Source organism: Hyaena hyaena, unplaced genomic scaffold (genome assembly GCF_003009895.1).
Source record: "Hyaena hyaena isolate Hyena2069 unplaced genomic scaffold, ASM300989v1 scaffold_1996, whole genome shotgun sequence".
Lineage (NCBI taxonomy): Eukaryota > Metazoa > Chordata > Mammalia > Carnivora > Hyaenidae > Hyaena > Hyaena hyaena.
This window is the reverse complement of record NW_024082630.1, coordinates 122,019-135,089: the sequence shown is the minus strand read 5'-3', so window position 1 is coordinate 135,089 and position 13,071 is coordinate 122,019. Positions and strand designations below refer to the sequence as shown.

The window sequence follows — 13,071 nt, the reverse complement described above, 5'->3', positions numbered from 1 at the left end:
CCCCTCCAGGACCAATTGGCGCGAGGGGACCTGGTGTGCAGGTATTTGGCAAGTACGGTCTTTCTATGCACCGAGGGGAGGTTTTTCTCCCCCGAGCGGAGGTTTTTCTGTTTCGGACTCTCTCCTTTTCCCCTCTCACTCCCCAAAGAGGGTAGAGGGGGATCGCCTCCCACCCTGGAGTCTCCGATCCCGGCCCGATTTTATCTTCCCTGGTTCGCACTCACGTTAGAAGGCTCTCTCAGTGGATTCTGCGTCCTTTTTCTCCCAATCTCTCAGGTTTTGTTACGTTTCCAATGGCTTCAGATCTTTTCTGTGTGATGTATGGGCGCGAGTGCAAGTACGGAGCTCCTTACTTCTCCGCCATCTTGCCCTTTCTCCCTTTATTTGTAAGGGTTCTTATCCCCTTCTGCCTTGTGATATAATGCTGTTTTATGATTAGGCCATTGCAGAAAAGTTATAACCAACAGATGGAAAATGAATGAACACTCCTCTTCTTATTCATTCCCTGAGAATTTGTGGGCATGCATATCAATATTTGTAATTTACTCCCTTCCCCACTCTCTTTAGATTTTGCTTTCTGAGATTATTTTATCAGTAATACTGATAAAACTCTTTATAGGCTAGAAAGAATATTAAAATTTTTTAAATGTTTATTTAGAAAAAGAACATATAAGTGGGGAATGGGCAGAGAGAGAGGGAGAGGGAGAGAGAAAATCCCAAGCAGGCTCCATGCTGTTGGCGTAGAGCCTGATGCAGGGCTCAGTCCCATGAACCATGAGATCATGACCTGAGCCAGTATCAGGCGCCCCTGGAAAGGATATGTATAGAAGTCATGTTCTTTGCTTAGATCCTTCTCAGTATGAGAAAGTTAAAGCAGATACTTTCTTTTTTTTCTTTCTTTCTTTTTATTAAAATCCAGTTATTTTCTTTTTATTTATTTATTTATTTACTTACTTATATACTTACTTATATCCAAGTTAGTCAGCATATAGTGCAATAATGATTTCAGGAGTAGAATTCAGTCATTCATCCCCTAATAACACCCAGTGCTCATCCCAACACATGTCAATGCCCTTTGCCCATTTAGCCTTTCCCCCCAACCACCATCCCTCCAGCAACGCTCAGTGTGTTCTCTCTTTGTATTTAAGACTCTCCTTGTTTTGTCCCCTTCCCTGTTTTTATATTATTTTGCTTCCTTTCCCTTATGTTCATCTGTTATGTATTTTAAATTCCACATATGAGTGAAGTCATATGATATCTGTCTTTCTCTGACTAATTCCATTTAGCATAATATACTCTTGTTCTGTCCACGTTGTTGCAAATGGCAAGATTTCATTATTTTTGATTACTGAGTAATATTCTATTATATATGTAAAATATATATATACACACCACATCTTCTTTATGCATTCATCTGTCGATGGACATTTGGACTCTTCCCATACGTTGGCTATTGTCAATAGCGCTGCTGTACACACTGGGGTGCATGTGCCACATTGAAACAGCACACCTGCATCCTTGGGGTAAATACCTACTACTGCAATTGCTGGGTTGTAGGGTAGGTCTATTTTAAATTTTTTGAGGAACCTCTGTACTGTTTTCCAGAGTGGCCACACCAGTGTGCATTCCCACCAACAGTGCAAAAGAGATCCTCTTTCTCTATCCTCACCAACATCTATTGTTGCCTAAGTTGTAAATATTAGCCATTCTGACGGGTGTGAGGTGGTATCTCAGTGTGGGTTTTGATTTGTATTTCCCTGATGATGAGTGATGTTGAGCATCTTTTCATGTGTCTTAGCCATCTAGATGTCTTCCTTGGAGAAGTGTCTGTTCATGTCTTTTTCCCATTTGTTCACTAGATTGTTTGTTTTTTGGATGTTGAGTTTGATAAGTCCTTTATAGATTTTGGATACTAACCCTTTATCTGATATGTCATTTGCAAGTATCTTCTCTGATTCTGTCAGTTATAAAGCAGATATTTTCATCTGTCATTTATTAATGAAGAAACAGAGGCTCACAGACTATTACTTTCCTAATACCGTACATTTAGGGAATATAACTGGGATTTGAACCCATGCCTCTGACATCAAATCTAGTGTGCTTTTATTCATAGTAGGAAATTATAAAGGTTACTATTTATTGCCATCTTACTGTTGTGGAAACTAAGGTTTAAGTAGATTAAAAAATGTGACTAAGGTTAGTGCTAGGTTCAGAATTTGGACCCACCTCTCTCTCACGTCAGAATTTCTGTTGTCAGTTGCTATAATTCCCTTTTCTATGGTCCCCTTTCTTCTCCTGTGCTGGGAAGTAGAAAGTTCTCCCTGCACTAGTGCATTATTGTAAATACATCCGCGCTGCTCTGGGGGGATTGAAGCTTCCCTTTCTCAAGACCAGGGACAGATGACTAAAGAGAGGACAGTAAGTGAGGAGAATGAGAGCCATCTCCGTGGACGGGCTTCTGTAGCACGTCAGATTGCGTGTAATCTGTTTCTACCCCGTCCCTGATGTCACACACCTGCATGAACAAAGTAAGTTACTACTGTGCTACTGTGAGGAAAGTTTTGTGCATGAAGAGATAAAAGCATAGCTTTTCATCATGATAAGACGTTAGTAGTTGCATATTGTCATCATGTTTACAGTTAAATTTTAGTTTATAAAGAGTAAGGTCGAATGAGTTATGTTTGTTCATGTTGAAGAAGTAGGTTTTGATGTGCCACTTCAAATCAAAGTGATATCTTCTGCTGTTGTAATCTTAAGGCACTGTCCAAAATGTTTCTCAGGGAGCTCTGCTTTTGTGCTTTCTTAATGATAACCCATGACTTTATGTAGTCAGGCAGCATCTGTGGCTGAGAAGCTAGGTTGAGGTCAACCACACTGACTTAGTCATGACGATAACATTATCCTGTTACAAGTGAGAAAAATGACTTCTTCGTTAACTGAGTCAAATATCTGAAGCTCTTCAGAAATACCTTTAGAAGAGTGGGAAAGCCACAAGTCCTGTCACCTTCCATTGTCTATTCATTTTACCAAGGGTCATCCGCCTGTATTCTTTCCTGTCTAGCTATTCCCGGAGCGTTTCGTGGTGTCTGACCTCTCGGGAAGGCTCAGTAAGTGTTGGTTCAGTGAATGAATGAAAGCTACATGTCTGGTTGGACTTAGGGTTTTCATTATACCAGAAATAGAATTATATATGATAAAGGGGAGCCTGCTCTTGTAAGCTGCCGAGGCTCCAGCCGTTGTATTTGAGTGTACTTTGAGCAGCTATCTTTGAGCCTGAGAATATGTGTGTTCCTTGACATTCATGAGATGTGACCTGAGACATTCATTCCAGGTATTCAAACATAGGATAGTCTCTGAATTAGAAAAGTCATTAATATTATTATTGCCTACTTCCTTAACAAAATGCATTTTTAGAATACTAGCTTGGCTCTCTTGGAGATAGTTTTATGAATTGCTTTTCATTTTATAGACGTCTTCAGTTACTCTTCATTTCTTGTCATTAGCACTAGCTGTTGCCTTTATTTTCAGAGTTAAATTTAGTAAGCAAAGACTTTAGCCCTTCGAGACCTATTGCCTTTATAATAGTACCAATATTAGAGGTGAGACAGTACAAACCCAGAGCTCAGCCTGCCTCATTCATTGTAGGGACTCTCTTGGTTGCTGTAAATAGGATCGCAGTATAATAACAACAACACCAGGAACCTATTTATGATAAGAAGAAAATAAGAATTGCAGGTATGTTCGTATAAGCCTCTTTTGCACATTTCTGGTTTGGTTTGGTCTTGTGTTTTAACTGTTGACTATCCCAGTGCAGCAAAGAACAGAAAGGACACTGATGTCGTCAGGTTTCTGCCATGAGCTGAGTGCTGTGCTACGTTCTCACACGGTGTAGGAGACTGGTATTACCATCCCCATTTTACAGCTGGGAGAAGGAGTGTTCAGTCAGGTCATGACAGGCCCACGGTTACCTGGTGTCAGGACAAGCACTGGAGCCTCATCTCCAGCTGCACAGTCCATACTCTATGGCATTCTGCTAAGAGAGAGGTTTAAAAAAAATTTTTTTTAATTAAAATTTATTTAGGTAGGGGGAAGGGGTGGAGAGACAGAGGGAGAGAGAGGGAATCCCAAGCAGGCTCCATGCCTTCCATGCAGAGCCCAACATGGGACTTGATCCCACAAACCGTGAGATCATGGCCTGAGCCAAGCCAAGAGTCAGTCGCCTAACCGACTGAGCCGCCAGGCGCCCTGAAATCATGTCTGTTTTGTTGTCCACTTAGCAGGCACGTGATAGAAGTTAACTAATGGTTTGTTGAGTGGTGAGGAGCAAACCTGTGAATTCACCCTCAATTTCTTACAGGAAAAGCGGAGTATACACAATGCCGTGGTCTGTAACTGAAGGAAATGCGACAGCCTCACGGGGGTGGGCCTTCACCCAGGGTAGTGTACCGTTAGGGTACAAGGATCTCTCTTTGCATAGTTCTTCTGTGGTTAGTGAGATGGTCAGCGTACATCGTTTTGTTTGGCTCTCAAAGGAACCCTGAGGAGCGGGCGTTTTTATGATGAGGAAACAAGCTCTGAGGTAGTACGTGGCTTTCCTAGGTTGTTGGCCTAGTTGCTGCTGGAGCCTGCCTTCAGCTCCTGAGTTCTGAGGGCTGTTTTCAGCGGATCTGCCTCTTCTCTGGCTCTCCACAGCGTACTGCCCGTCTCATCTCCCTGTACTTGCTTGTTTTCTTAGTAGTTTTAAAAATGTTGTATTTTCTAAGTAATAAAAACAATGTAGCTGTAGTTCAGAAGATGGAAGAAAAGGTGTTTGCCTATAATCTTAACACCCTAATAAACCAGTTTGTTGTGACAGAGATCTTTCCAGTATTTCCCTGTAATGTTTTATATCGTCAGGAGTATGTGTGCAACTCAATAACTCACTTGTATCGCTTCATATTTCCATTTTGCTGTGTAGCCTTACCTGGTTCCTGGACTTGATGATGGTTCCTTGTGTTCAGTGTGAAGTTGTTATAAATAACACAGTAATGAGAATCTGCCCAGAGAAATGCTGTGACAAGAAGGAAGAACATGACTTTGGAGGGAGAGAAGCCCAGGTTTAAAGCCCTGCTTTGCCACTTAACTATCTTACTTGAGGCACACTACCTGCGTGCTCTGAGACGAGGTTTCCTCAGCTGCGGGGTAGTAAGAATTCCTGACTCAGGGAGTGTTTTCACAGTGGGTACATCAGCACCGAGAATCCGCTATAAGACCAGGCAGGTGCCCTGTAAAAGGCCTTTTTTTTTTTTTTTTTAGTCTGTTTAGCTTTTTCTGTATGTTGGATTATTTCTGTTTTTAGGATGAATTTTTAGAACAACAATTATTGGGTCAAAAGTTGTGAACATTTTTATCTTCCTTGAAAAGCGGTGTGTCTAACTGCTTTTGAAAATCGGAGTCCATTTGTACCATCACTAGCACTTGTTTTTATTTTTTAAACATTTATTCATTTTTGAGAGAGAGATAGAGTGCAAGTGGGAGAGGGACAGAAGGAGAGGGAGGCACAGAATCCAAAGCAGGCTCCAGGTTCTGAGCCTGACGCAGGGCTGGAACCCACGGACTATGAGATCATGACCGGAGCCGAAGTCGGACGCTTAGCTGACTGAGCCACACAGGTGCCCCCATCACTAGCACTTTTGACAGCAAGTTTTATTACTGCTGTCACCATGGTGTACTGTGATTTTAAAATAATTTTGGTACTTTACGAGGAGAGAAACGAAATTTTGTTTTCTAGTTTGAACCTCTGATTACTAGTTTGAATACTTTTTCTTTTTTACCAGTCCTTCCAGAATTGCATGTTTAACGTTTTGTTGAAGATTTTAAAAATTATGAAAGAGTTGGAGCACCTGGATGGCTCAGTTGGTTTAGTGTCTGACTCTTGATCTCAGCTCACATCTTGATTTCAGGGTCATTAGTTAAAGCCCTGTATTGGGCACTGTGCTGGGTGTGGAGACTCCTTTAAAAAAAAAAAATTGAAAAACATTAAAAACAGTTATAAAAGAGTATAAGTACACATTTTAAGCACAGCCTGTATGTGTTTTTATGTCATTGATCTCCATCTGCCATACAGAATTACAGAGCTTTATGTGAGTCCTTTAATAAGTGTTCATATTTATAAATAATCCATTTTCTGCCATATTGTTGACATTATGCAACATCATTAAGGAGAATTTCAAATACTGGGTACTCTCCTTGGTATAAAAACTTAGGGAAATTTAAACATAGGAAAGAGAAGAAGATAGTAACGATCTGACACTAGTCTATGAAAGACTCAGGCCAAGTCAGTGCAGAATGGAAGTACCGAGCCAGGCACAGGTCACGTGTACACTAGACCTCATGCTTGGTGACTGACACTGTCCCCAGCCCTCACGCTGCCACGCGGGGCTGCCCTGTACGGGCCCCTGTAGTAGCCTGGCCGTGGGAAGAGGGACATTTCCTCCTCTTTGGCTGCTCTTCTCCATGTCCTGCTTTATCTGTGGTTCTCTGGTGATAACTTTGCTTCCTTGTTGAGCCCTGTCTCCTGGTACTTGTTCTGTAGTAAAATTGGACTTTTTTCCTGCCGACTTTTAGCTAGATTTATAGCGATCTGTCAGGGTCGGACATACTTGAACCTTCTGATCCTGTGAACTGAATTTTATTGTGAAAACAGGTGGCAAATTCTAGAGTGCAATATGCATATTATTTCAGTGGTGTTGTCATCGTGATGTTGTCACTGCTGGCTCTGCAGTATAGAATATGGGTGAAAATAAATAAAAGTCATAATAAACCACTTAACATATCACACAAAATTAAAGACAGCAATTATTTGAGAGTTGGGCCCCTGTTGGTATTAATGGGCCCTTGGTACTCTTTCATCTTGTTTTTTTTTTCGGTGTTCATTTTGAGCACAAGTTGGAGGGGTGCAAAGAGAGAGGGAGAGAGAGAATCCCAAGGAGGCCCCACACTGTCAGCACAGAGCCTGACACAGGGCTTGAACCCATGAACTGTGTGATCATGACCTGAGCCTAAACCAAGAGTCAGTTTCTCAACCTATAGAGCCACCCAGGTGCCCAGGGACTTTTTCATCCTAAAATATAGCAAAGGGAAATTGCTCTACTTTACCTCTAGCATCGTATCTTTTATTATGCTTTAAAAATTAATGCAGCTCTGGGATAGAATATAGAAGCTTTTTAATACCAATTAGAAATTGAGCAAATTCAGGGCACATGGGTGGCTCAGTCGGTTAAGCATCGACTTGGCTCAGGTCATGCATGATCTCATGGTTTGTGGGTTCGAACCCCATGTTGGGCTGTGTGTTGACAGCTAGCTCAGAGCCTGGAGCCTGTTTCAGATTCTGTATCTCCTCTCTCTGACCCTCCCCTGCTCACGCTGTCTCTCTCTTTCTCTCTCTCTTTCTCTCTCTCTCTCTCAGAAATAAATAAAATATTAAAAAAAAGAAAGAAAGAAATTGAGCGAATTCGGATAAAGTGTGACTAGCCTCGCAGTGTGTGTTAAGAGTTGTTTTGACATGAGGACTCATGCTCTTTATTCTCAAATAGACCAAGGGAACCCTAACGATCAGGGCTCACTGCATGAGAAATTTAGGAGTACATGCAAGCTCGAAGAGGCCCCGGCTGTCTGATGAAACCTGCTTTCATGTTTCTTTTTCTCTGTTGTAGACACTGAGTAAAGAACTGTCTGGGGATAATTATTAGTGATTTAACCCCTCATGCCCCGCCCACCCTCCCTTTCCTCCCTCCCTTCAGGGGCGCCTGCTGTATGCATGCTCTCTCCCTCCCCTCCACATGTGCACACGTGGTAGCCTCAGAACCAGACAGCAAGACTGCACAACAGTTAACAAGCTAGAGAGGAGAGAGGTGGCTGTGGCACCCACAGACGCTTCCCACAGACGCAGACACAGGCAGCAGGCGCGTGAGGCCCCTGCCCGGGACAGGAAGACCCGCTGCGAGCTGCCTTTCCGAGGGGGAGGGTTTGCCTAGACTGCAAGGTGTCATTAAACAGCATTTGGCAGGTTTTGAAGTTAGCACTTCATTCTTAATAGGTTATGTGTTCAGCAGAACGAGACTCAGTAGCTTAAAAAAAAATGAAATAAATTACTTTTCTCTTGTTTGGGAATTTTACTTCCTGATGGTACAGCTATATGTACTGAAAATTAACAAGAAGCAGGCAGAAATCCCAGCCACCCTCCTGCTGTCTGGGCCAGCATAGTATGTTAATGGAGTGATGAGGGGCCCGTGTAGGTCCCCACAAAGGATCGAATTCATGCCTGTGTTTACAGAGTAGTTCCATTTTCTATGTGTGATCTTACAAAAGGATCTAGATTGGTAATGGGTTAGATGCCAATTAGGACGTCCCATTTCCACCACTGGCATCTCTATACTCGTCATTTTCTTTCCCTCCACTAATTCGAGCTGAGTCTGGTACCTGGGAAGGTCCTACACGCTGCCCCTAAGAGGTGGGATCTGACCTTGCGGCGGCTGTGAGAACTGGTAAAGCCTGGCCTTACCCCACCCCGCGGGGAATGCGAGGGCCGCCCCCTCCCTGTGTGTGACGAATAAGCCCAGTGCTCGTAATCTCTCATGACGTTTAAACACGGTGTTGTGAAATTGTTTGCTTCTGTGTGTACAGATTGGTTGTGATCGGAGCCAGGGCCTCGTGGACTTCTGCCGAGAGCGGCACCTCCCGGCCCTCGTCTGCGACGCGCTGGCCGTGCCCATCCGCAGCGGGGCCTGTGACGCCTGCATCTCCGTCGCCGTTATCCACCATTTCGCAACAGCGGTGCGTACTGCCTCTCTCTCCAAGACCTTGTGGCCACGGTGGCAGCAGATGCTCATGGATTTCGTCCCTTTGGACCCTCTTTTAGCTTTTCTTTTCTTTCTGTTCTCCTCCCCTCGGTATGTGGTGTGCCCCCTTTGCTGAGAAAGCATGTGGAAGGAGGTGAGGTGCCCCATGGCCCCTGCGGTGCGTGCGCCCCTGCCCTCTGCTCTCTGCCCCCCTGCAGTGCGTGCGCCTCTGCCCCCTGCCCCCCTGCGGTGCGTGCGCCTCTGCCCTCTGCCCCCTTGCGGTGCGTGCGCTCCTGCCCTCTGTCCCCCTGCGGTGCGTGCGCCCCTGCCCCCTGCCCCCCTGCGGTGCGTGCGCCTCTGCCCCCTGCCCCCCTGCGGTGCATGCGCCTCTGGCCCCTTCTGTGCTGCGTCTTCCTCATCGTTGCTTCCTCGAACCCACGGGCGCAGCGCTCCAGCTGTCGGGGCGGGGCTGCTCATCAGCCCTGCGCCCCTTCACCAGGCTCCCTCAGCCTCGGAGCCTCATCTCTGTCCGGTTCCCACCCGCCTTTCCCAGCCCCTCTTTGCCGCCCTGACGTCTGTGTCCTCTTTGCTTCCCATTCTGCCTGTCTTCTCTTCTCAAAATCCAGGAATCTGCCTGCCGGTAGTGTGTCACTCACGGTTTTAATTAGTCACAACAGGTTCCTAATTGTAAATAACTGAATTTGGGGGCGCTGGGGTGGCTCATTCCGTTAAGCATTTGACTCTTGATTTCGGCTCGGGTCATGATGTCTCGGGTGGCGGGATCGAGCCCCACGTCTTCCTCTGCCTCCACCCCTCTCCCACTTGCACTGCCCCCCCCCATAAATATATAAACTTAAAGTAGGTGAATTTAATAGTTTTCTTATAAGAAAACAAAAATCTTAATTTTCCCTGTATGTGAGTGGTCTCTGCCCTAATCTCAGGGATGATTTTATAGATGACCCTGGGCTGGTGTTTCCAGCAGTGTCCGCACACCTGTGACTGAACTGAATGCAAGACACAACCAAGTGGCAAGCGCCCTATGCCTCTGTTTTATTTATACAAATAAAAATGACCTTTTCCCTATTTCTTCAACACTTTTTCCCCTCATAGAAGAAAATTTCCCTTCTCTTTTTTTTCTTTTTTGTTTATTTTATTTTGTATTTATATTTTGTTAGATTTTCTGGACTGTTCATCTTCATGAGAAACAGCACCATCGCCAGTCCTCTTCCTCTTTCCTCTCTGTATCTGCTCTTGGCTGATAAATGGCAATGTGTGTCTTTCCCCCAGGAGCGCAGAGTGGCCGCTCTCCAGGAACTCGTTCGACTCCTGAGACCTGGTGGGAGGGCACTCGTTTATGTCTGGGCGATGGAGCAAGAGTATAAGAAGAAGAAATCCAAGTATCTTAGAGAAAACAGAATGAGCCCGCGGAAGGGGGAGGAGATCCGCCGCGGGACGTCAGGCCCACAGGTGTCTGTGGCGCAGCCGCCTGACCCGGGCCGGCCGGGGCCAGCGAGGGGCCTGTCCTCCCTCAGTGACTTCCAGCAGGGAGAGCGGAATTCAAGGGACGTTACCAAGTCCCAGCTCCCCGTTCACACTAATAGGACTTCTTTCCATTCTCAAGACCTGCTGGTTCCCTGGCACCTTAAGGGCAAACCTGGGAAAGACCAACCTGCTGAGCCGGGCGGTGCGGGAGGGTCCCACGGCCCCAGCCCCGTGTTTCATCGCTTCTACCACGTGTTCCGTGAGGGGGAGCTGGAAGCCGCCTGCCGGGCTCTGAGTGATGTCCGCGTGCTGCGAAGCTGCTACGATCAGGGGAACTGGTGTGTGATTCTTGAGAAGGTCTGACTGTCTCTGTGACCATACACAGCGGGGAGAGGCTCGGCTTCGTTTTTTAAAGGAGACTAAATTTACTGTCTTTTTAAAGAGACAGTGTGTGGAAAAGAACCAGAGGAGAACGCCTGAGAGAAATTTGGAGGTGGAGACTAGTTAGGACACGTTCGGGCTACTACTACCGCTGACCTCATTTTATCTGTAACTGTGGGAACGCTTCTCCTAAATAGAGGCACAGGGACGGGTTTTAAAAGTGACTGAAGTAGTTTGTGAAGTATTTGGGATCCCAGAGTAAGAATGCACCATTCTGAAGATCAAAGTTTTAGTATAGACTTTACTCAGTGAACTACATCATGTAGAATCTTAGTGAAGCAATCATACAGCATTTTAATAAAGAAATATTCCTGGTCAGTAGGGAATTGTGTGAAGTCTCTGATTGTTAGCTCTGGAAAGTCGCAGATGATAACCACTCTCCCCTCACCTTCCTAACACAGGCTTGACCCATAGTAGGTGCTCAGTATTATTGTAGCCCATCAAGTCATTCATCCCACAGATGCTTGCTGAACCCTTACTATGCATCAGTTACTATTTAAATGCTGGGGGTGGAGCTGTTAACAAGAGCGAGAGCCCCGCCCTCCAGAGCTTCCGTTCTAGCAGGACAGGCACTCAGCGCATCAATAGATCCAACGTGCCAGGTAGTGAGAAAAAGTGAAACAGGAGTTGGATGTTTCACCCGAGGACAAAGGATCATTTTTAAAGGGCTGGGTAACTACGAATCCTGACTGTGGTTGGTATTCCTGATACAGTGACCGGGAGCTAGAGGCAACCCCAGTGTGGCCCGTAGAACTCCTTTGTTTGAGTAGCAAAAGTTAGAATGGTCAGTCCGACCTATTTATGCCCTTACAGCCGCAGCTGTGGTGTCACTGCCGGGTGTCTCTTCTTCCTTCGTGGTTTATACCAGTCTGGGCGCAATCAGCACTTTCTACCTCCAAATAATTCATGGTTACTCAGTTAACTTACCAGGTCAAGTTTCCAGGAAGAACAAAGGTAGAAAGTTAACCATCGCTCAAATGATCACGCAGAAAGGAACGTACTTTTTATTTATTTATTTATTTATAATTTTTTTAATGCTTATTTAATTTTTGAGAGACAGAGTATGAGCGAGGGAGGGCTGGAAAGAGAGGGAGGCACAGAATCTGAAGCAGGCTCCAGGCTCTGAGCTGTCAGCACAGAGCCCCATACGGGGCTTGAACCCACAAACTGAGATCATGGCCTGAGCTGAAGTCGAACGCTTAACCAACTGAGCCACCCAGGTGCTCCTGGAAAGTACTTTTTAAAACATGGATTGCTTGGGGCACCTGGGTGGCTCAGTCGGTTAAGTGTTCGACTTCAGCTCAGATCTTATGGTCCGTGGGTTCGAGCCCTGCATCAGGCTCTGTGCTGAACAGCTAGCTCAGAGCCTGGAGTGTGTTTCCGATTCTGTGCCTCCCTCTCTCTCTGACCCTCCCTTGCTCATGCTGTCTCTCTCTCTCTCTCTCTCACAGAAATAAATAAAATATTAAAAGAAATAAATAAAACATGCATTGCTTTTATGGTAGTTATGCTTAATTCAAGAAAAATTGCTTTCTGTGAATGGTGACGCCCAGACAGTTGCGTCTCTAGTTACTATTGAGATGTTTATCTTCTAGCATCAAGCTTTCTGAAATCAGTTGTGATTAATAGGTCTCAGATGAGACGACAGTTGTGTTTGTCATGGAATTTCACTGCAAGATTATAACTGTTCCCTCCAGATAAATTTATAAGGTTCATGATACGGAAAGAAAAATTATGGAGCTAAAAACAGTTTGGTTTTTTAAATTTTTTTTTTTTTTTTTTAATTTCTGAAAAGAGACAGCATGAGCACGGGAGGGTCAGAGAGAGAGTGAGACACAGAATCTGAAGCAGGCTCCGAGCTAGCTGTCAGCACAGAGCCCGACGCGGGGCTCGAACCCACGAACCGTGAGATCATGACCTGAGCCAAAGTTGGATGCTTAACCGACTGAGCCCCCCAGGCGGCCCAGCTAAAAACAGTTTTATTCTGATAGAAATTCTAGGACTTCACATCACAATTTGAAGTTCAGTTCTTGGTAACGACTTTTAAACTCTAGATGAAATGGGTGGTTTTCGCAGAAGATGCAAATACCGACATGAACTCAAGAAGCGGTAGAAAATGGATGTTGGAAAGCCGCGTAGGAATTCAGAACTTGGCTCTTGAATCAGATTGGAAGTTGAATTCTCGATCTGCCATTAGTTTTAGTTGGGAGACTCTGGACAAATTCCTTACCTTTTCTGTCTCCAGTTTTCTCAGCTGTGCGGCTAGAAGTGTTGTTAGGAAATTAGCTGAAATAACACTGTTACAGAGCTCTGAGGGCAGTGTGTTTGT

At 45.1% G+C, this 13,071-nt stretch overlaps 1 protein-coding gene across 1 annotated transcript; it reads left to right on the top strand.

The window, feature by feature from the left end:
- Positions 1-8: 8 nt before the first annotated feature.
- On the top strand, positions 9-11,064 carry LOC120227100 (alkylated DNA repair protein alkB homolog 8-like; the record flags this gene model as incomplete). The annotated part of the gene is made up of 3 exons (XM_039225259.1): positions 9-41; positions 8,665-8,814; positions 10,107-11,064. Coding segments are annotated over 3 exons (741 nt in total), but the record flags the coding sequence as incomplete, so codon positions are not given.
- Between the last annotated feature and the right edge of the window lie 2,007 nt (positions 11,065-13,071).